Genomic DNA, 23,924 nt, shown 5'->3' with positions numbered 1-23,924 from the left:
ATGTTGACAGCTTCTATTGCTTAGTTCTTTTGAATTTCTATAACAATATCTCAGTAACACAGTTTGAGGTGGTTAAGAGAGCGCTTCGTAACGATTTGGATAAATCACAAAAGGAAACTAACAAGGATTTCTGTATACTTTGGGGCGGGGATTTTAATACCGCTTTATGTGCCCACGCAAGATGAAGATAATGATATAAGCCACTTTTTACATTCTCACCAGGGAAAGCAATTAAATGACATTAAATATTCTGCAGACCTGGGTTTTGCAAATGAATTATGCTCTACACCTATATGCTTTAGCAGTACATTTAATGGGCGTGGGGCGTGCAGTATTATAGACTACGTGCTGTTTCAAACAGACACACCCAACGGGCGCTTAATTTTACAACTCATACAGTAGCCTTCAGCGACCATTTCCCGAACAGTGTTACCCTGCACATGCCGGTCAAAATAAATAACCAACAGGGACTGTATTAAACAGCCAGCACAGAACATCGCCCTTCATGGTACCAACGGGTACACAATTAAATGGGCGGGGGCGGACATAACCATGTTAATCAGGTCACTATTAAGTAACCTTAAGAACGAATTTGCAATATGCCTGGATCATAAGGCCGTAGGTACAGACATTCTTAACTCATTTCAGTACATAATGCTGGCTATTAGGAAGAACCTTCAGAGAGTTCATAAAAAACACGATGATACTACGAAAGGCTGGTTTGACACCAATTGTACAAAGGCACATGCAGCCCTAAAAACTGCCTTGCATAGACCGGTTAGAGATCAGGCAGAGGTGAGAAGGGCAAGAATACTATACATAACTATGATCAGAGACCGCAAGAAGATTATGAGAAAAGAATTATGGCAGGCACTCTACAAACCATCTGAGTTAAATGATAGTAAAGGCTTTTGGAAGGTAGTGACTGCCCAATTACTGGCCCCTAGTGGCGGACCCTCAATTGAATCCACCATTGGGGAAGATCAGTGGGTTACCCATTTTTCTAACCAATATGGTGATAATACTGATATTGGCACACCATTGGATACTAGGATAAGCCATGTGAACTACTATCCAATCGAAATTGATATCTGTGTGGACGAGGTGATATTAGCCATCAACTCAAGCATAGGGGGAAAAGCTCCCGGCCCGACGCCATTCCTATAGATCTATATAAGGCCATGCCCCTGTTATGGGGCCCTATACTAACTTCCGTTATAAGGGCATGCTGCAACCAGGGATTCATCTCAACATGGGTAGAGTCAATACTAGTCCCCATCTTCAAGAAGGGAGACCGCAACGATCCAGCCTGTTACAGGCCTATCTCGCTGCTGGACTCCCTTGCGGAGGTGGTTGGACGAATCATTTTAAATAGATTTGCGTGATTTCTGAACTCCAATATGGATTCCCACAAGGACTTGGAATAGTTGAGCAGGGCCTAAACCTGAGCTTGATCTGGGGGAAGTATGTACTAGCCAAACAGGAGAATCTCTTTTTATGCTTTGTTGATTTAAGTTCTGCGTTTGACTGTGTTAACCACGGGAAACTATGGAGTATTCTAGAGTCCATGGGGGTTGAAGTCACGCTTATTAACTTTTTGCGGCAGATGTATCAAGGCTCACATGCCAATGTACGTTACGGCAGGGCAGGTGAGAGCAGCCCCAATTTTTCAGTGAGGAAGGGGGTCAGACAGGGGTGTGTACTAGCCCCCTTTCTTTTCACACTGTAAAGAAATGTCCTTGGTGAAACATTGTCACAGGAATGCCAAGATCTTCCGCACATCGGCAACCGGTAAATAGGAGGCTTAATGTATGCTGATGATGCTGTTCTCCTATGCCGTACTCAAGTAGGGCTACAGAAAATTGTTACTAGGTTTGTAACTTGTATGTCCAGCCTGGATCTCAATGTGAATATCTCAAAAACGTATTTTATGAAGTGCTGTAAGCCGATAGTAAAGTGTCATGACATCATCATTATCGACAAGAAACTTTAACTTACTAAAAAATGTTCCTACCTGGGAATTGTTTATGAGCATAAGGGTTCTTGGGCTAATGCAATTATAATGAGAAAATTACTATTTGCAAAAGCCACAGACGCACTGGTTAACTTTGCCAAAAAATTGGGACAGCGCCCAATCCGCGAACTGATCAAAATATATACAGCTAAATGCATTTCTACGGCACTATACGGAGCTGGAATATGGGAATTTGCTATGGGGACTCACTCCAATTTATTAAGAACAAGTTTTTAAGATATCTTTTAGCAACTCCAAATAGTACCACTACGTACATATGCCATGCCGAATTGGGATTGCAATATCTATCTGATCAAAATGCAACCAGTTTTACTGTGGCATAAGATATGGACCAATACTACAACTGGCCTTAACTGGGTTGTAATCAAATATTGTCTTAATCTGCAACGGGCAAATTGCATTCCCTGGCTGAATTATATGTTAAAGACTTTGTGGCCAAGTTAGGTAGCCCGGATTATTTTATGAATCCTGAGAGTATGAGCTCCATTACCAGGCAAGATCTAAAGTCCGCTTGTGTGAAGTTCTTGGAGTCGGTCTGATTTCAATGTAACAGTGGTAAAATTTCTGTCATAGAAAATCAATCGCTTTTGGCGCAGGCAGGGATACAGCCATACCTATTGAACACACAAGAGAGTTACGAAAGGATGTTATTGCCACGACTCAGACTGGGTAATTTTCACATCATGGTAACATTTCCAAATGTGAATGACTGGTCGCGCACACTGGGTCTTTGCCCATGCGACGATCTTTCTGCCCAGACCACTATACATATAATATTATTTTGCAAATTGTATTTCCCACTCAGGAAAAGGTGGATTCTACCGATCTTGAAAGTGTTAGGTCTTAGACAATGTCGACCTGCCTACTATAAATTACAACTATTAGATGATGACAGATTTACCCATCACATAGCTAAGTACATGAAGGGAGTCCTTCGATGTAGAAAAACTTTGTAGGGTCTTCCCTTATCAAATATATGAATCTGTGCGTCTCATTTAATGTGTATTAGGATAATATTTTAGTATTCTGGCAACTGTTAATTAACATTTGTAATTAAGAAAACATAAATTTTATGAACTTTTGTATTTTACATTGTTATCTTGTATAATGTACTGTTCTTTAATGATTTGAAACTTTTTTAATCGAATAAAGCATTTTGACTTGACTTGATTCAAAGTAGGATTGGATAGCATCAAGTCTTGGGAGAAGATGGTGCATGTAGCTATGGCTTGGCAGGGTTTTACTGGTGTAGATAGGGTGGATATTATTATGAAAACTGTTGAAAGTTTTATTTTAACCCTGTCATGCATATAGCTTAACTTGGTAACAAATAAGCTGCAAACCAGCATAATCTTCGCCTCCAGTATTAAAGTTAGAATAAAAAAAGTCCTAGCTAATGTGAATAACAGTTTCATTTCTAAAAAGTATGTGAAGTGAGGATTATCCCACCCTAATATCTGAACCACTAAGTGTCTCATTCAAAGTGGCCTGCTATAGTACCCAGTATCTCCAGCCTCCTGGAGTTACTGATACTGGGGGCATTAGTAACTTCAAGGTAGTTAATGAGCACTATGTGTCGGACCTTAAGTGTCGGTTAGACAAGACTTATTTCTGGGGGAATTGTTAATTCTGATACTGATTCATCTTGTGTTAGACCCAACAACCTTTGTGTGGTATTCCCAAACTTTTCGCCTTCAATCTTCCTGTTTTGCTGAATTTGTGTTTGTTGGCTTTAGGACTCTGTGCACTTCACCTTTTATAACCAGTGCTAAAGTGCGTATGCTCTCTCTCCCAAACATGTTAAATTGGGCTATATCTAATGGGTATGTTTAATTTACTTACTCGTCCGTAGTAAATGGAACTACCTGTTTCCAGGGCCTGTAAATTAAATGCTACTATTGGGCCAACAGCACTCCTTGTGCCATCTGCTAAAGTAGCCTTTTAAAATCTATCTTAGGCCTGCCACTGCATCCTGTGGCAAAGTTTAAACTACTATTTTTGACCTGACAAAATAAACCTTTTTGTTAGGCCTTAACTTTCCATTTTAATACGTATATGTTACCCCTAAAGCAGAGTACATTGTATGTAAAACTTTTGAACTGCGTACTTAAGTTTTACATGTCCTGGCAGTGAAAAACTTCTAAAGATGTTTTTCACTGTTATAAGGCCTATCTCTCCCATTGACTAACACTGGGTTACCTTATTTCAATTAATAAGCCCTACCTTTGAATTGGGAGCAGATAGAAATATACATTTTACACTTGAATTGCAATTTAAAATCCCCTTTAATGGCGAAGTCGGATTTTATGTTACAATTCTGAAAATGACACTTTTAGAAAGTTGGCATTTTTTTGTCCCAACCTTTCGTGCCTTATACTGGTGGTTTGGGTCACATGCCTGTGAATGGCTCTGCTGTGGAGTTTTTGCATTCCTTCCGGACAGTGACACAAAGGGGGCCTATGTGTGGACAAGATGAGACATCCTGACAGAATCACTGGGGAGTGGATGTACCCTGCCCCACTTAGAATTCAAAAAGGCTCTGCCTCCTGCCCACACAGATGTGGGGTTAGGGCAGAGAGCCCCCACACAAAGACTGGTACCAGGTATAATTATCGGACCTGTACCTCCAGAGCCACACATTAGAACACTGCTGGACCAGTGGACGTTACAAAAGAAGGACTGCCCCGCTGCCAGGGGACTGCACTGTCCCTAATGGGTTGTCTTGCTGTCTAAGAAGGAAGACTGAACCGATCTAGGCCAACCAGAGTGATTCTAAGGGTCAGTTGGCTGACCTCCTGAGCAAGACACAGGGACGCAACAAGCTTCAGAGGCCTCCCTGCAACTGCCCAGCTCACCTGCTGCACCTGGAGCTGCTTGAACGCTGCTGGCCTCTACTGGAGTGAGTCCCTGATCCCCAGGTGGTGCCTCCCAGGGCCTTGTCCCTTGAGAGGCATCAGAGTGTACTACTCCTGAAGAAAAGGTGAATATACTGTAATCTGGGCTCTCCGCAACTGCCAATGGCCTGTTCGTGACATGACTCTGCCGCCCATGATGACCCCCAACGCAATGTTCGGGCGAGACCTGCTCCTCGCATCAATGGAGACTGCCAGCAACGACCGGCAAAGAGAGACCTGCACTTCACACTACAGCAATGACAACCAGCGCGAAGCAACAGCAACGTCCGTTGGCCATGTCCGAAAGGCTCTTCACACTGCAGCAACGACAGTCTGCGACACCCAACCTACACTTCGCGCTACAGCAACGGCATTCTACAATACCCAACCTGCTGTTTGCGCTACAACGAGGAACGTCCACGATGCCCAGCTTCCTACTCGCAGCCTCCTCCATCGCCAATGGAATTCCTCACACCGGACTTAGAAGGTAACTTTTTAGCAGGACTAACCTGGTACCTGTATCCGACCTGCGCTCCATCGCTGTCGCCTGAACTTGATACTTTCCCCCAGTCTAGTACACCAAGATGATTGTGAGTTCCACTCTATACTTCTAATATAATCCAAAATATAATCCAAACAATAGTTCAGGTACACCACTTGGAAAAAAGAAAAACGTTTTCTTTCAAGAAAAGGGAAAGAGAAACCTCACAATCGAGAATAGAGATCAAGAAAGAGAAAGAAGAAAAAAAAGTATGCTACCCAATTATTGGGCTTCTAATTCACAAAATACCCATGTACAGATAATCTTTTCCCCCCAAATATTTTTTAATATTATCAAAAGAAGAACATATTTAAATACGATAAATGGGGCGCTCATACAGTTACACAGACGGTGTTGCAATTGTGAACATTGACAGGTGTAAACAAATAGTGGCTGCGGGGAAATCACAAAAACAGGTTTCTAAACAAAACAGGAATACACCACAAACAATAATATCCTCATTCATTGAAGCCTCATTATTGGCGTCGACGACGTTTCAACCCTTTAAGTAATTCGAGGGTCATCATCAGGACAAAAATCAATTGGAAGAGCGTCCACTGTAGTTCAATAAAAGCATCTTGGTCCACATGAAGAAGGGATCAACACAGTGGATGTATGGAACGCACTTGCATTCATAACCTCAATACATGACGGTAGATACCTAATCTGCTTGAATATCACAGAAATCCGCAAGAAGTATAATCACACTCTTAGAATATAAGAGATGAGAAACAATCATGGGCTATCAAAGTGCAGGCTTCTAATGTCTTTGCATTATAAGTCAGCAATCATGCTGGGTCAAGGGATCCCAGTCGAAAAGTTCAATGACGTGTTTATTATCGGCCCGCTCGTCCCACCAGCATGCCGGCTCTCCTAAACTCCACAACGTAAATTTCCGGAATCTATATAATCTATACTTCTAGGCGTTATTTCACACGCAAACCAAAAATATATCTCTGGTTCTACTGATTGGATTTTTGTTGTTGTTCTGGTATCATTTTGTTTAATAAAATTATTACATTTTTCTGAATTGGTTTGTGATTTTACTTGTGTTGGGTTTTCTCTTTTTTACTGTTTGTGTGCTACATAAATCAGTTATAAATTGGCTCTATGTTAAGCTTGTCTCCTTTTCTGCCAAGCTATCAGAGGGTTAGGCATTTCATTTATTGACTTATGTGGTTTACTCCCTCAACCAATAACCCAATGTCTTACATCTTTTAATTTCTCATTATGCATCTGTTTATTCTCCAGGAGATTTAAGATATTTTCAGCCGCCAAAGTCTCTGGTTGAAATACACCGGGTCTGCAGTGCTCCAACGGATCTTATAATTTTGACGGGAATTGTCATTTCCATTATGGCCTCCTTCCATTTAATTTATGCAGGCATTCTTAATGGAAGCCTAAGTGATTCTGACGTCTTTCATAATATTTCCAGTTTGTGGTATAGTACATTTAAATGTTTATGGATTCAACAATATATATGGTTCGCCGGTGTCAGGATGGGTTTATGATCTTATGGCATATTTGTAGGTGAGGAATGGAAACATGAGTGAGGGGATGTTTGATGCAAAGGAACAATTGGAGTCTGAAAATAGTTTTGGCTTACTAAAAGAAGAAGCCAAGGTGGAAGTTAAATGGACCTTTCACCGCTGCTGATACTGAATGTCTAAAGGGATGTCACACTTTTAAAGTTTCCAATAGTCTGAGACTTCTGGTAAATTTATTGTTTACTACATGGGGCTGTTGTTGGCTGCAGTGAATTTGTAGTAAATAGAGTTAAGCATAATCTGCAGTCCTTTGCCATTAATGAAACTGAAGCTTTTCTTCACATTACCAAGGATTTTTTTATTTGGAATCCGAAAGTTATTCCAGTCCTCTGCTGTGCTCGAGTGTGTGTAATTTTTTTATAGATCTTTTTATTGTATATAAGTCAGGTAATGTAACAATGACAAGGAGCATGCACTATGCAGCATGAAGACATTTTCAGTCATATACTGTATTCCGCACAGTCCTCAAAGACTCCCGATCACCTCACCGACACCACAGTAATTCACATTTCAACATTTGAATCAAAGTGTTCATGATTCAAGAGCCCAAACCTAGTTACTTCAAAAGGGACACATGGTTCACCCCGATAGCTATTCCCTTTCCCCTATATTTTATTCCATTTATTGAGTGCGTGTATTTTAAAACAATAGGTTCTGCTCTTTTATCAACATAGTAGCTTAGGCTGCACACAACTACATAATCAGAAGAGAGCCGGAAAAACATGAAAAACACAGAAATACATGGAGCTAACAATCACAGGAGAAATGTTATGTGTATTACTGTAAACCTGACATTAAACATTCCATAACGGATGCTCAAATCATTCCATAACAAGAGGATCATGGTGCATGAGAAGGGGCATACCTGTTCAGTGAGAAACTTCCAATGCCAGCTGACTTGTCCAGCAGCACACAGCTCCTGTGGATTTAGAAAGGAGAATATATACAGGGAAAGGAACCGCGGCAGCACTGTGGTGAAGTCCAGCTTCATAACAGGAACTACTTCTGTGAACCAGTTCTGCAAAAACCTGTGGATGAAAAAGGAATGGCAATAATGCTTCATTGCCTATCTATACCATTGTAAAACACATGGCCTTGAGTCAAAAAGATATTTCTGTTAGTGAGTGTGATTTATTTTTAACTTATTCCTAAGGTTTTAGACATCTGGCAGTCATGTATTTTCAAATCACATGAAGATTCTAAGACTAACTACAAAAGTCAGGATAAGTATTGCACAATGTCAGATATACGTTTCTATGGTCATCTACTTCTTGGTCCTGCAATTTATGAAACAATTACATTATTGATGTGTCTTTCAATTTAAACCAAGATATTCTACAAAACTTAAAGCCTTCCTTCCACACTGTCTTATAATACTATAGGATAAATTTGTCAAGAATAGATCAAAGTCCTGATCATCAATTGGTTTATTTAAATTCAACCAATTTAAATTGTAAACTCCATATTCCCGCATTTTCCCTGGTCATATAAACATAGTCGACGATGGAAAAAGTAATTTCAAGAATAGAAAGCTACTGCGATTTTTAGTGCCAGTGATACGTACTGCTTTGATCTGCCAATCTTCAAATTCTAGATCAGGACTGAACAGTGCTTTGCTTTCTGCGCTTTAAAACTCGACAGCAAAGTAAAACCTGTTACAGAACCACTGTTTTCATGGAACTAACATAAAGCAGCTGGACTTTAGCTTCATACTTACTTGAAAACCCAGACACAGTTGGAGTCACATAATTAAATATAATAAATTAGAAAAGACAGCACTCTTAGAGAAACACTTCATCAAGATGCATTAACAATCCACTTTCGTTCATAGAAATCAGCTACCTCTCCAATCACATGCTTATTGTATCTTTGTCTTTGACCTGATTCAGTACTCTGCTAGGTTTGTATTATATAAATACGATACACATACATAAGCTACAGAAACGCTATAGACCATACACTGGACATAGTGTTTTTAGATACAATGCCTCCCCCCACAGACCCCAAGTGCTGAGCCCCTTTTTTGATATTTGGGGTAACTCACTCCTCTTGCATGGCAGTTCCCCCCCATCCCATTCCTTTTCCTTCTCACCAATCCTTGGTATGTAGTGGACATTTGCCTCCTGGGCCAGGCAGATTGGAGATAAACCAGAAAAACAATGTGGAACCCATTGGTGGGAGGCTGCAAACTGATTTCAGGATTGGCCGCTCCCTCCTCATTATTTTTATATTTGCCCTGGCGTCTAGTGGGCTTTCTGCCCCTCTGTGTCGTGCAGATCTGATCAACAGATGATAATCATTTCAAAGCCTATCCCCATTCCAATACTACATATATTTTACTACTGTTGAATATAGGTGGAATAAATTGCCCAGTGCCAGGCCTGGCTCTCAAGAGGTGGGAGATCAGCTGTGGATAACACTGAGGCAACTCTGGAAAAGTTCTGAAACTTTGTTCTCCAATGTCCAACTCAAAAGTCCTCTAAGTTCCGCATAAGAAGAATACATGTCATTTAGGTTCCCTTTGGAGTACTGAAAGCTGCATGCACTGTGTTCTTAAAGGCCTGCAATGTGCAACACAGAGTGGCACTCAGGAACAGGAGATAAGAAACAGGATGCAGCACCACTGAAGGATTAAGAAACAGTTTCAATAGGACAAGGAGGTTCTCAGTAGCCCATTGGAGCTACTGTGCTATTATCTATTTCTATCCAGAAGAAAATGGACTGATTTAAGGGAATGTCAAGATGACATGTGGGGTGCATGCTTTGCTTGCTATTAGTTTCCTAAAACCTTCTTGCTTTACTACAAAATGTTGCAGCATGCTTCCCTAACGGACTGGGAGTTCCAAAGGTCTAAAATACCTGTGATTTATAATGCACTTATTGTTTTCAGTAGGGTAATAAAAATATTGAATCTAAAGGTACCTACACAGCATACTTACGTTAGCTGTGATTTGCTGCACCTGGCGAGCATGGCATGCAGAAAGTGTTTCCGTTGCTTGTCGGTCCACAGATCAAACCAATGGCTCACTAGGTTAATTCTCTCATTGAAGAGCTGAAAGAAACATTTCAGAACAAGTTATTTTCTGATAATCAAATTGTGTCCAGATTCTCTACCTCTACAAAGACAGCCTGTCCAGGACAAAACAAGAACATTTTCAAATAATAAATAATAAAAGAAAAGGGAATGAAAGTCCTAAATGCTCAGCACAAAGTGAAAGGTGCTTACTCTGTTTTATCCCTCACCTTTGATGGCCTGCAGCTACCAAAACATTGCTATCTTTAGAAAATATGTGTTTGTATGGAGTTTCATGACTATAAAGCACCCTCAAATGCAAATCAAGAATGCTCCTTCTATTAGCTGCTGGAGAAACCGGACTCTAAAATGTGCCACAGTGAACCAGGATCACAAAAGTCATGGACTGGTATGAAAATGCTCACATAGCAATGGAGGCTATGACACCCTATTCCCCGCCTGATTTTTTCTGACTTCCTCAGTAATTTACTCTCAGTGCACTTAACAGTGTAGTCGAGGTGTTCAGTGTATTCATGACATTTTATCAGCAGGAGGCGTTTCTGGACAGTACATGAACCTGCAGCAAACCACCATCATGTTTAGATGGTGGATATTAACCCATTACACCAGGCTAAGTAGGAGGGAGGGTCAACAGAGCTTACTGTAGTGCAGAGGAGCAAGTCTACATGTAATACAAAGGGGAGGCAGCCTACCGATACCCCACTGTGAAATCAGCCTAGCCCTCAATTATTTGCATGGGGCCATGCCCCCATTTAAATGAAGGAATGCAGTCTTGAGATAGTGCTGGTGCTACATATGCGCCAGAGCTATCAATATCACAGAACTGGCTGGACAAGCATCTATGGCCCCTTCTGTAATTAAAAAGTACCCTGGGGCAAACAAAGTGGGGCACTTTTTGTAATACGGCCCATGATCAGCCGAAATCAGAAATGTCCTCAATGTAAACCATCTGAACCAAAAGCAACCTCTACCAGAGATATGATAAGGTTTGCTACCCTAAGAAGACACCATAAGAGAAGAGCATCGCTGCAATTTAGATATGATAGCAACTCCTGACCTTTTGTTTCAAGATCACCATGCCATAACAAAATGCAACACAACAGTCAGGAATTCTTTAATGAAGTCAAGATTTGAAAACTGGACCTATACCATTAGATTTACAATACTCCTGCTGATGTAGGAACACACATCACAGAAACAAAAGTACAAGAAGCAATTCAGATAAAGTTACAACTTAGGAATTATAGAAATATAAGACACTAAGAGGCGTTCCCCAATTAAATTTATCCTGTAGCCCAAAAGATCCTCCACTAGGGTTTATAGAGAGAGAATTAACTTGCCAACCCCTCTTGTACTATTTCACCACTAGGTGATGTCCCTTGGGTTACGGGCAGCGCTGTCATATTACAGCAGCTGAGGTATCAAATTCTAGGACCACTTTATGCACATTCAAGCACCTATCGCAACAGAGGCCTGGGGTCTCTGGCAGGCCTCTCCCAGGAACTCGCCATTTTGCACCTGCCACACCCACCTTTTCCACCTTACAAAGATTAGTATGACGTTGCATATTTATGTTTTTGTAGTGATGGGAATATATAGTTTGAGTGAATATGATCCTGAAGATGATTCTGTGCATCTGCAGCCTTACTGGTACAAATGCATTGACAATGTAATGCATTAGATTAGTTTATAATAGAGCATGTGGACTTTCGGTCTTTGGTAGGAAGGAGACATTTTGCAATGCTTGTAGGAAGCTGGGTTTCTGTTGCAGTAACCCCCCACTTTTTGACAGACTTCTGATGCACATTGACTTGATGTGCCCTGGGTTCCTGACAATCAGGTTCCCAGGGTCTGTGTTCTTTCCCAAAACTGTACTTTGTACCGCCAATAGGGACCTCTCTGGCCACATGTCATTCCCTTGTAAAAGGTACTATTGGGTACCAAGGGCACTGTGGCCAAGGAAGGCCCCTAAGGGCTGCAGCACTTATTGTGCCACCCTTAGAGGCCCTGTACCTTCACACACACACTGCCATTGCAGGATGCATGTTTTGGTGCAGAACAAAGTGAAGGGTCGACATGGCACACATCCCTGTGTGCCATCCTACAACCCACTGCCCTGGCATAGTTCAGCCACCCCTCTAGCTGGGTGCACTATACTAGTGGTGAGGGTACAGGTGCATGAGCCCTGTATTCCTACAGTGTCTAGACCAATTCTTAGAGAATGGAAGTGCAGTAATGCCATTAAGAGTATATGGTGTTGGGAGTTTGTCATTACGAACTCCACAGCACCATAATGGCATTACTGAAAACTGGGAGGTTTGGTATCAAACTTCTCAGCACATTAAACCCACACTGATGCCAGCGTGGAATGTAATGAAAATGCACTCAGAGGGTATCTTAGAGATGCCCATTGAAAAAGGACCAGCCTCTGGTGGGTTCCCAGACTGGTACACACCAGCCTGCCACCCCAAGACATGTTTCTGGACCCCTGGGGTGGGAGCCTTCGCTCCCTGAGCCCAGAAACGAAGCCTTTCCTGAGCGGAGGTAGTCACACCTCCCCCAGGTCAGGAGGCCCCCTTCCTGTCTACCCTCCTTTTCGGTGGGAAGGCAGGCGGGAAAAATTAGCCAGCCCATAAGGTGTGCCCACATCTGCCAATCCCACCCCTTAGGTGGGGGAGGCGAGGTGAAGCCCACTCTTCAGTGCCCGCCATCTTGCAGAAGGCAGGCACTCCCCAATCAGGATTAGGGATTGTGCCCACTCCCCCATGTGGGGTGAGAATACCAAGGCTGTAGTCACCCAATGGTCAGTAGCCCATTGGCTATTGACCTCAAGACCCCTAAAATGCCCCCTAAACACAGTATTTAGGGGGCAGCCTTGAACCAAGAAGATAGATTCCCAAAACCTATGAAGAAGAAGGACAAAAGAAGACACCCAGCAGAGGAGACTGCAGAGAAGAACTGACTTGGCCCAAGCCCTACCGGCCTCTCTGCAGTATCATGAGATCCTGCACCAAAAGTCCTGCAGCCAGCGACCCCCGGAACCCCAGGGAGAGCTGACTGCCTTCAACAAAGACTGGATCTCCTGTGAAGGGCAGCTCTGTTAAAAAAAAAACCTCCCAAGACAGACTCTGAGCCTCCTGAGGACAAAAACCCAATGCCTGGAACCACCACTGCACCAGACACCTATGTCCGGAATCCAGGTGGCCCACTGGTCCCCCAGCGCTCCAGAGTCTGAGTCCACCATGGGTTGACCCCTCCAGGACTCCCCGACGTTGCCTGCAGACTATGCATGGAGACCCCTCCAACCAAGAGTGGCCCGGTAAGATGAAATCGGACCTCAAAAGACACCCCTGCACCCAGCCGCCCTTACCCCGGAGAAAAGAACCCAAGGTGCACCTACATCCCTGTGCCCTCCAACTTACCTTTCCAGCTGTTGGTTCCTCCCGGTAAGTCTTCCTGGACTGAGCCTGCAGCCAAAATCCAAAACCAGCAACTCCCATTGAAAATAACAGGGCACCCGACGCCAAAACAGAACTATGCAACCAACTGTCGCTGCAGGTTCACTTTGTGTGCTAAAACTGAACCCCTTTGTCCTGAGCCTAACACCAGGAGCTTTGCTCCCACAACCTTGTGGCCTGCTCGTGAGCAGCCACCAACCGGAGGCCCCCTATTCCCCATTGGATAACACTGGGCCTCAACACTCTGCTCCCGGCTGCCCTAGTGCAACTGAGGGTGTTGCTTCCTTGACACTGGGGAACCCTGATTTTAACCCCAGAATACCAACTCCCACAAAAAACCTGCAAACCGTTAACTTCATTTCCTTCCATAGGATTGCTTTGACTATTTTTCCTTAAAAATTCTTTTAAGTGTGGAGTTGGTTAGTATGAAACATTGAAAAACTGCAAATGTACAAAAAGGGAATTACTTACCTTTTGTCTAAGAAATGTCTCAGTGTGATATATAGGCATATCACACTGATTAGAAAAAGTAACTTAAAAAGTAATCTATAAAGTAACGTACACAGTAAAAGTAGCTAAAAAGTCATTTCGAACTCCTGACTTACCTGTAATTCAACCAACTGCATTTCAACCTGCATTCAACTGTAAAACATTGCATACGCTTTTGCAAAGCATTTACTTCACTTACCTGCACCAGGCTTGGCTTGGTTCTAAGATATAAAATAACATCATAATATTTTTTTATACAAACAAATTGGTCTGAGTTCAGTCTTTGAGTGTGTGATATAATTTGCTGCCTGAGTGTGTACAACAAATGCTTAACACTACACCCCAATAAAGCCTTACTGCTCGCCCACACTACCACAAATAGAGAATAAGGTGTTATCTAATTTTCCCTCTGCCTACCTGGACTCTGTGCACACTATACCTCATTTTGGTATAGTATATACAGATCCAGCTTCCTACAATGCTGGCTTAGCAAAATGGGGGGAGGGGAGAAACATGGCAAAAGTGATGTGTGTAACAAGGCTTCTATGTTTATTTGAGGTTACATACAATACAGACCTGCTTATATGCGAATATGAACACTATTGTTCATGCTGGAGTGTGTGGTGCAAGAACAGGGCTAAGAAGGCAGGCTCACTTGTTTAAATAGAACAGCAAATAAAATGTGTGCATAACTGACATTTTATTAAACTCGAGTCAACAGACCATTTCCTGATGTTCGTGAATAGTGTAGACATCTTGTGTTTTTTGTATTGAAAGAAGATGGAAGAAAAACTGAGCATGAGCCAATCCCTGCGCGTTCCACAGAATACCATGCATAAGAAAGGTATATAAAGTACCAAGTGAGGGGTTGGACATATGGACTTTCTGGAGGGGATGATGTAATACAGAGTTCTGACTTCAGGCCTGATGGCACAATAACGTACAAGGGGAGGCTTTGATATTACGAGTACGAACACAACCATGCTATTAGGTACTTGGTTATAATTTAGGTAGGTTTTAGACTAATAGGATGGGGATGTGTGTTGAAATATGATTGGGGTCTATTCAACCTCTGCCCTAACTTGTAGAGTAGCTACTGAGCTGTTTTATGTACAATCCTGCTGACGCACATGGTTTGTGGACAAGTAGTGTATATTGTGAAAATAGTGTGTGTGAGTGAGTGAGTATGTGTTTTCTCAAAGTATGGAGGTGCGGCTCTACACATACCACCTACATATGAGAGATACTCAAACCCATTTGTCTGCCTCCTAACACTTCTTTGTTCTTTTTATGCCAGTACACCAATTCCCTGTAAAGAACACCAATTGCTGCATTTGATTACTTGTCCCAGGGAAGAAGGGGACAACTGTTACTGGCATTCTGATGCAAGAGCCCTTCACAGCACTGCTCACTTCCTATACCTTTCATGTTTTACTAGAAGCTATCAGGTAGACAAATTACTATTTCTGTACCATGTGCTTCTTAAACACCCAGGATCACTCACAGCAGGGTTCAAAGTACTGGTCCACTGTTAACTGTTGGCAGAGATGTTGATGGAAAATTAGCATAATTTTCTACTTTACACCATCTCTAATTCATGAATATTAAGCCCTCATAAAGCAACGCATTTACAAGCCTGCGAGTAAACCGACTCTCTACTAGCCAAAGCCATCGATTCTCCATAGAAGAGCCCTGGGACTAACCCAAAAGAGCTGATCTTCGTCATTTACCAAATTAATTTCTTCAATCTTCACCACTCAACCTAGAAAATCAATTTTAAGTGAGTTGAAATAAATGTTTTTAGCTATCACTTACAGTCATAGCTGCTTCCCAGACATTATGTACAAACAGATAAATACATACAGTACAGAAGACTAGGCTTTAGGTCAGCCCCCTGTATCCACTAGTTGGTGGCATTATTTTTAAAAAGCTGCAATTGGCTGGGGCAGGCTGCACTTAAAGCCATGACATTTTGTGGAAGGATACAGAAACTTAAGTATCCCATGAGGTAACCTCTCCACTGTATTGCTGCCACATCCCATCCCTCCCCCAAAGTGCAACATGTGACTTTAACTGCCATGCACAACTGGGGTTGACTCACTCGTATTTAGACTTTGCTGGTGCTTTCAGAATTGTTTCACAAGCAATGACAAAGCCAAACCATTCAGACATGTTTGTCGTGAATGCATGTGTATAAATGGTGGCCATCTTTTTTTTTTTTTTTTTTTAAACCGTTTATTACAGGTCTTAAAAGTATACAAGTATGGGCCCACAACCTTCCGGCCGGCCGCTAGCAATGGTAGGAACATACGACATACATTCATGGAATACGTGGTATTACAGGAGGAGCATTTCTCAGTAGATAACAATGTCAAAGACCACATCATCCAGGCCCCATTATGCGGTTTCATTTTAAATGAAGAACAACAAAAATTAAAACCACACCCACAAGGCAACCCACAATCAAAAATAGCAGCACGTGCTCCCCAAGAGGGGGGATCCCAACTATACACAGAAGTGTGAAGAGGGGGAAGAGAGCAAAGCGAGGACTGGGGGAACCCAATGCCCGGCAGCGGGGGAATGAGTCGGCTAAGGGGATGGGGCTGGCGAGGGATCAGGCAGCAGCGGTGGCGCGCAGATACCCCCTCGGTAGGCGTTCCAGGGGCCCCATACTTTCACCCATGTCCCAGGCTTACCCCTCGCCACATACACCACTTTTTCGCAAAACATGCACCAGTCCATGTGTTCTTTCCAGGCCGAGACCGTCGGGGGCCTCTGGGATCCCCACAGTTGAGCAATATCACGCTTGGCTACCATATATCCCAGAGTCACCCACCACGTCTGCGGCGCTGAGTAATCAGTCGGTTCCCACACATTCAACAGGCATCTCCTCGCTTCAGGCAACAGCGCCACATGCGTAACCAGACGCAGCACCTCATGTACACCACGCCAGAACCCCTCTACCTCCGGGCACTCCCACAAAATATGCATAAAGGTCCCCAAAGCACCACACCCACGCTTACATAACCCATCTTCGGCATAGCCCATACGCAGAAGCTTTGGCCCCGTCATGTAGACCCGGTGGAGTATCTTGAGCTGGACGAAGCGAAGGCGAGCCGGTATGGCCACCTCCTTCGGGGAGGCCACCGCGGAGGTCCAGTCCTCGTCGTCCAACTCCAGCCCGTCGGCAACCCAAGCCGCACGAAGGGCAGCCAACAGGCCCGAGCGGTCGTTTATCAGCTTTTTGTATATAAGTGAGATCGTGCTGTCCGGGACGTGCCCATCCAGCACTCTATCTTCCAGGGGGGAATATTCCGGGATGGAGGCAACGTCCGTGAAGACGGAGCCCAGCGCATGACGGACCTGCAAATACCGGAAGTATTCACTGCCCTGCAACTGGAATTCCGTCTGCAGCATATCGAACGTTTTAAATCCTCCCCTCGTCCAAAGATCCCCCACTTTACTGATACCTATTATGTCCCACTTCTCGAATCCCTTAGAGGTCCACAGGGAACCCAACCGCTCAGACGCGTATAGCGGTGACGCCCGGGTCAAACGGTCCTTCCACCCCATAGCTGCATTGGCCGCGTGCCAGACTTGCACCATGACACGCGTGGGGCCCGTCAGACGAGCGTCGGGCGCGCTAGAGTAGAGCGCTCGATTGTAATCGCCACCTGGCAGGAGCATCTTGTCCATTTCAAATGCCGGGTTTAAGGCGGGCCCGTAGAGGCCATGGTTAATGGCAGCAAGCTGGGAGGCCCAATAGTACCGTTTAATATCCGGGAGGGCAATCCCCCCATCAAACCATGGGAGCGTCAGCTTAGCCAGAGCAATACGCGGCCTCCCGTCCCAGAACAGGCGGCGCTGCAGACTCTCCACCTCACGGAAGTAGCGCGCCGGGACCAAGTCCATAGTGTTCTGCAGAGCGTACAGAAAACGCGGCAGAGACATCATTTTGAACAGTGCCGCCCGGCCGAGCGGCGAAAGCGGCAGGCGCCGCCAGCGTGCGACATCTACCCGCAAACGCTGGAGGGGGGGAAGCAGATTACGTTCATACCGGGCCTCCGGGTCCAGAGTAATGAAGACACCCAGGTACCGAAATCCCAGCGGGGCGATCTGGATCGGACAGCCCCGCGGGAGAATAGGAGCCTCCCCAGAGAGAACATACACACACGATTTAGCCCAATTGATGACGAGACCGGAGTTACGACCAAACGAGTGTAAAACATCAACTAGGACTATAAGTGATTTGCGTGGGGAGGCTAGGTACAGAAGGATGTCATCAGCGTATAGGGATACGCGATCCTCATACTCGGGGGTCCAACGGAGACCACGGATGGAAGGCTCCCACCGCAGCCACTCCGCCAAGGGCTCCAAGGCAAGCGCAAAAAGAAGCGGCGACAGGGGACAGCCCTGCCGCGTGCCCCGGCCCAGCTCGAACGGGGCCGATACTCTTCCGTTCACGACCACCTGTGCCAATGGGCCCGCATACAACAATTTGACCCAACTGATGAATCCTGGGCCAAACCCGAACTTAGCAAGCATCGCCCAGATGTATGGCCACTCAAGCGTGTCAAACGCCATGGTGGCGTCTAAGGACGCCAAAATGGCCGATTCCCGTATGAATGGGACGCGCGCAAGCACCCCATGCAAACGCCGCAGATTAAGGGCTGTATTGCGATGGGGAATGAAGCCAGACTGGTCCTGATGAACCAGATCTCCCACCACACCGACCAGCCGATTGGCGAGTACCTTAGCGAGAATTTTGGGCTCCGCATTCAGTAGTGAGATAGGCCGATAAGAAGTAACCCGATCCCGAGGTCTCCCTTCCTTGTGGATCACCACGATTGTAGCCAGACGCTGGTCAAGCGGGAGGGAGCCCAACGAGTGGGCCGCGAGGAACATTGCGCGGAGGTGAGGCGCCAATGTATCCGGTCGCAGCTTATACAGCTCGATAGGGATACCATTCGGGCCCATGGCCTTGCCAGAAGCGACCGAGCGTATGGCGAGGGCGATTTCGTCGGAGGTGGGAGCGGCGTCCAGCGACACCCTGTCCTCCCCGGACAGGGAAGGCAGCGCGATATCTCTGAGCAGGGCACGGGAATCCTCTTCCGAGCAAGAAGAGACCGGGGAATACACCTCGCGGAAATACTCCGCGAAGCAGGAGACAATTTCTTCTGGCTCAGTTACACACACACCATTCGTGTTTTCAATCAGCGGGACCACACGATTCGCTCTTTCCTTTTTATCCAACCACGCTATCAGTTTACCAGCCTTATCACCCACATCATACAGCCGCCCCTGTTGCTCTCTACTAAGGCCCCTGGCCGCCTCAGTAACGAGGGCCCTATAAGCCGCCTGCTTGAGCTGGAGGACATGTAGTGCAGCGTCCGTCACCCCATCTTCTAGATTACCCTCCAGCTCCGCTATTTCAGCCTCCACCCGGGTCACCTCCTCCCGCTCACGCCTCCGGGCGTGGGAAATAAGGGATAGGGCCTCCCCTCTAAGTACTGTTTTGAAGGCCTCCCACAGGGAGATAGCTGAAGGCACTGACCCCACATTCCCCTCAAAATAGCGCTGGAGGGATTTAATCAAGTCAGCGCGAATGGTGGGGTCGCGCAGGTACCAGGAATTGATTGGGACCACCCTGCTCTCAGCCCTCGGAAAGACATCAACATGCAACAATAGCGGGGAGTGGTCCGAGATACCCCGTGCCAAATGGCGCACCTCCCCCACCCTCCCGACATGGGCCGCCGGGACAAGGACATAATCAAGCCGTGAGAGACTACCATGGGCCCCCGAGTGGAAAGTGTATTGCAACTGCGTGGGATGTTTTAAGCGCCAGCAGTCCACCAATCCCAGTGTATCCAAGAGGCCGGATAGCCACGCCTGTGCCCGGGGGAGGTCCCTAGGGGGGTGACGATCCACAGTCCCAGAAACCACCGCGTTGAAATCCCCCCCCACCACCAGAAGCCCCCCGGAAGGCCAAGGAGGAGGCGCCCCAGATCTGCAAAGGTGGTCGACTGCAACCCCGGTGGGACGTACACTGACACAAAGACAACCACTTTGCCCTCCATTCTCCCCACCAAGACAGTGTAACGTCCCCTGTCATCGTGGAGCACCTCATCAATTTCTAACGGGAGTGAGTTCTTTACCATGATACCCACACCCCTCGAGCCTGACGTGAAGCCCGAGTGGGCCACGAGGCGGTAGCCACGCCGATTCATGGCGCAGAAGGAATTGCCAATAAGGTGTGTCTCCTGCAGGAAGACCACATCAGGCGAGAGTCGCTTCAGATACTGTAGGACCACACCTCGTTTGATCCTGTCCCCCAGTCCATTAACGTTCCAAGACAACAAAGTCAATTCCCTACCCCCCATCATACACAAAAACCATCATTCGTCCCCCCGAGAGCACAGTAGAGCCTACACAAAAAAAGGGTTGCCTTGTGATAATAACAAACAACGCCCCATCCCTGCCCACCCACCCCAACAAAACTCCCCCCTCCCTGCACCCCTGCATGAGCCCAGACAGCCCCCCCAATGTGCAGTGTGCCTGTCGCCCCATAGATAGTTAAACTAACTAGACCCCCAGAGGAGGAGGGAGAACCCCCAAGCGACCCCACACAACCTCCATAGGAGGGGAACTTAAGCAATCCGACGTATAGTCAAAAGTGGCATCATTTTTGTCCCGAGCGAGGCCTAATATTAGTCCCTCAGTCTTGATCCGGCGAGCCCTCTCCCCCAGCCGCTCCCCCCCCGCCACCCCGATCCCGATCTCCAGACAGAGTATCCAGCCAGTCCCCGGCCGCTTCGGGACGATCAAAAAAGTGTGTGCGACCTTCCACCTCCACTCGCAGCTTAGCTGGGAAGAGCATGGCGTACTTGATGTTTAGGTCCCGAAGACGGCGCTTGACACCAAGGAAGCTCAGTCTCTGCTTCTGGACCGCAGGGGTGAAGTCAGGATAAAAATTAATGTCCATATTATCAAGTCTAATCGGTCCCTGTAGTCTGGAGGATTGCAGGATAGCGTCTCTGTCCCGAAAATTAAAAATCCGGGCGATGAGAGGTCTCGGAGCGGCTCCGACCTTAGGCCTTCCCCCGGGAACCCTGTGGGCCCTCTCCACAGCAAAGAATTTACTCAGCCCCCGTGGCTGGAGATGGGTAACGATCAGGTCTTCCACGAAAAGGTCCGCCGCCGCTTCCTCACGTCCCTCAGGCACCCCGATGATACGGATGTTGTTACGCCGGGCCCGACTCTCGGAGTCCTCCAGGCGACGATCCATCAGCGCACTCGCCCGAGCAAGCCGGCGCACCTCCGTTTGCAGGGCCGCCACATCTGTCGTAAGGCCCGATGCGGTGTGGGCCAAAGAATCGACTCGGTCGTTGGTCTTGGAGAGATCGGCCCTTATCAGGCCAACATCTACGAGGACCGAGTCGATCTTCTGCGCCAGTGTGTCAAAACGCTGGCCCACAGAGGCCTTCATCTCGGCGATGGCGCCCATGACATCCCGCAGAGTCAGATCCGTGGGCAGATCGGGGGCATCAGTAGGGCCCTCAGGGGACTTGCGTGGCACCTCAGGAGATCCCTTCTGGAGGGTATAGCGATCCATGCTGTTGGACTGATGGGCTGCGCCACGCCGGGTCGATTTTACCTTTGCCCGATCGCCATCTTGTTTCGTGGCCATGGTCCCAGTCTCCCGATCGCACCAGCCACGTCGTGAAGGGCAGGCAAGCCGGTCCACGGGCTCCGGGGGGGTGCCACCCCAGATCTGCGGGGCGGATCACAGCCGGCGGGCAGGCAGGGTCCCCCAGCGAGGCCACACCAACACACAAAGCCCCGTGACCCAACCTCGCATAGACAGCAAGGAGGGTACGAAAGCGAAAGTGAAAGTGCGGGTTCCGCGAGCCACCAAGCCCTGCCCGCCGCTGTTATTCACTTCGTCACTGGATCGCCCCACAACGCAAATCCGGGGTTCGGCTAGGAGAAGGCCGCAAACCTCAATCGGTGTTAAAGTCGGTGTCCGAGGTCCGATTTGGAAGCGGAAAACGGGCGCCACCTCAGCTCGGGCTCACCAACACAGTCCCCTCATCTGGGACAGGATATGTTCAGGATAGTGATAGGAGGTCGCGGAGGTCCTCGGGAGCCTCGCACCTACGCGGCCATCTTGGTTGCGCGCTAGGCTCCTCCCTCAATGGTGGCCATCTTATAATGGAGTTTTAAAAAAACATAAGAAATGCAAGTAAAATATGGCCTTCATGCATGCATGCATGCCCATCCACTGCAGCCATCTTGTAATGCGGTTTCCTATTTTTTTTTTTACACACTATTACAAGGGAGATACTATGGGCCTCATTCACAAACAGTCTCTGCAGTCGTGGCGGAGGGCTCGCAGTCGGAGCAGGGATCCCGCACTCGTGGTGGGAGCTCCATACAGCAGTTTCCCATTGCAGAGGTCCTGCTACGACTGCAGGCCCCCCCGCCGCGACTGAGGCCTCCACCGCGACTGCAGAGGCCGTTTGTGAATCAGGCCCTATATATGTATATCCGTGCCTGCACAGCACCATATGCAGAGGAAAAAACAATTATTGGTGAAGCCAATAATTCAGCCCTCAGTAGAAAACGTATTTACTTATAAAATTTGAATGAGCTTCCTGTTTAAGAGTATTTTCAAATGGAATTTCACTAATTTTCCCTAGCCAAATATTACTGAAGCAATAAAACAGGGGTCTCCACCGAGTAGTTCAGGAGCTACTGGTAGCTCCCCAGCACCCTCAAAGTAGCTCTCAGAGGTGAAGGTAAGACAGTATCTCAAAGAGTCTGTGCATATCAAGATATCACTCGGACACACACTATGTTGGCCTATGGGGTCTGCCACAGGACCATCTGTATCCACTCTTAATATAACTGAGTCACAAGGAGATTGTCCATGTTGTAGGCACTGCAATATCAGTTGCTCTACAAGTGTGAATAATGGACTATGAAAGAAGATTGGTAGCTGAAGCCTGAGTAGTACCCAGTGCTTACCCACCAAAGTGTGAAACTGCAGGAGGTGAAGTGAAAATGTGTTAGTTGAAAGCATGATCATCCCAGGAGCTGAATGCCGTAATAGTGCCAATGCCACAATAAAAGTCATTCTTGAATTTTTTGGGTAATCTTAGTCTATTTGTGGCATACTGAAAGCCATCATGGACATATTAAGAGCATGACTGCTCTGGTTTTAGCCATCCATGACAGAATGGTGACTGCACCTCCCATAATAAAGGCCCTGACCGTTATATGGTGGCCATCCTGGGCATTATGGTGTCTAGCCTTGCCACAGTGGTGGCCCTGGTTAATGGTGGGCATTACTGGCATAATACAGGCATCCTTGGTGTTATGGTGAGCATCCATTGCCTATGATTGTAATACCAGGGCATTCGAAGCAGAATATATTCCAGTGAGGCAGTTTTACATGTGAGTACTGGATGAAAATGACTAGCTGATGTTTGGGAACTATGCATTTCCTCAAAATTGAAACTGAAATTTTAAAGACAAAAATTAAGTGTTTTCAGAAAAGCTTTTTCTTCTGGAAAATTGAGTTTGTTTGCCCAAAATGGAAAGTGGCATTTGATAGAAAAATGTATATCTTTTAAGAAACTGACATGCTCACAAAGACAAACAGGTGAATTTCCAAACACACACAGTTGATAGCTGAATAATAATTCAAGCAAAGGGAAGGCATACTGCTGTGGTTATGCCTTATATGCCAGAGGGTGTGTGATGATTTGAATGGTATTTATTAGTCAACAGGAGCCCTTTAATATTGATAAACTTGTTCCTGGTATTTCTGTTCGTACCCTCGCCTGGACGGCTTGGATGACCACTGCTGATAATCCTGCTTCGTTAGGGAAGTCACACAGTAATGTTAACACATACAGACACTA

General features: G+C 46.1%; 1 protein-coding gene across 3 annotated transcripts in view; it reads right to left on the bottom strand.

Moving 5' to 3' along the window:
• Window positions 1–23,924, bottom strand: part of ECT2L (epithelial cell transforming 2 like) — a 445,514-nt gene that overhangs the window by 351,041 nt on the left and 70,549 nt on the right. For all 3 annotated transcript variants that reach the window (XM_085612467.1, XM_085612469.1, XM_085612468.1), the window contains 2 exons: window positions 9,957–10,069; window positions 7,883–8,045 (listed from right to left, as the gene is read on the bottom strand). In XM_085612467.1, coding sequence (XP_085468593.1) covers window positions 7,883–8,045; window positions 9,957–10,069 — 276 coding nt within the window. The remainder of the gene's footprint in view (window positions 1–7,882; window positions 8,046–9,956; window positions 10,070–23,924) is intronic.

The sequence above is a fragment of the Triturus cristatus genome, chromosome 6 (assembly GCF_964204655.1).
Source record: "Triturus cristatus chromosome 6, aTriCri1.1, whole genome shotgun sequence".
Classification (NCBI taxonomy): domain Eukaryota; kingdom Metazoa; phylum Chordata; class Amphibia; order Caudata; family Salamandridae; genus Triturus; species Triturus cristatus.
Note: the sequence above shows the minus strand (reverse complement) of the source record. Positions and strands in the feature narration are given on the sequence as shown.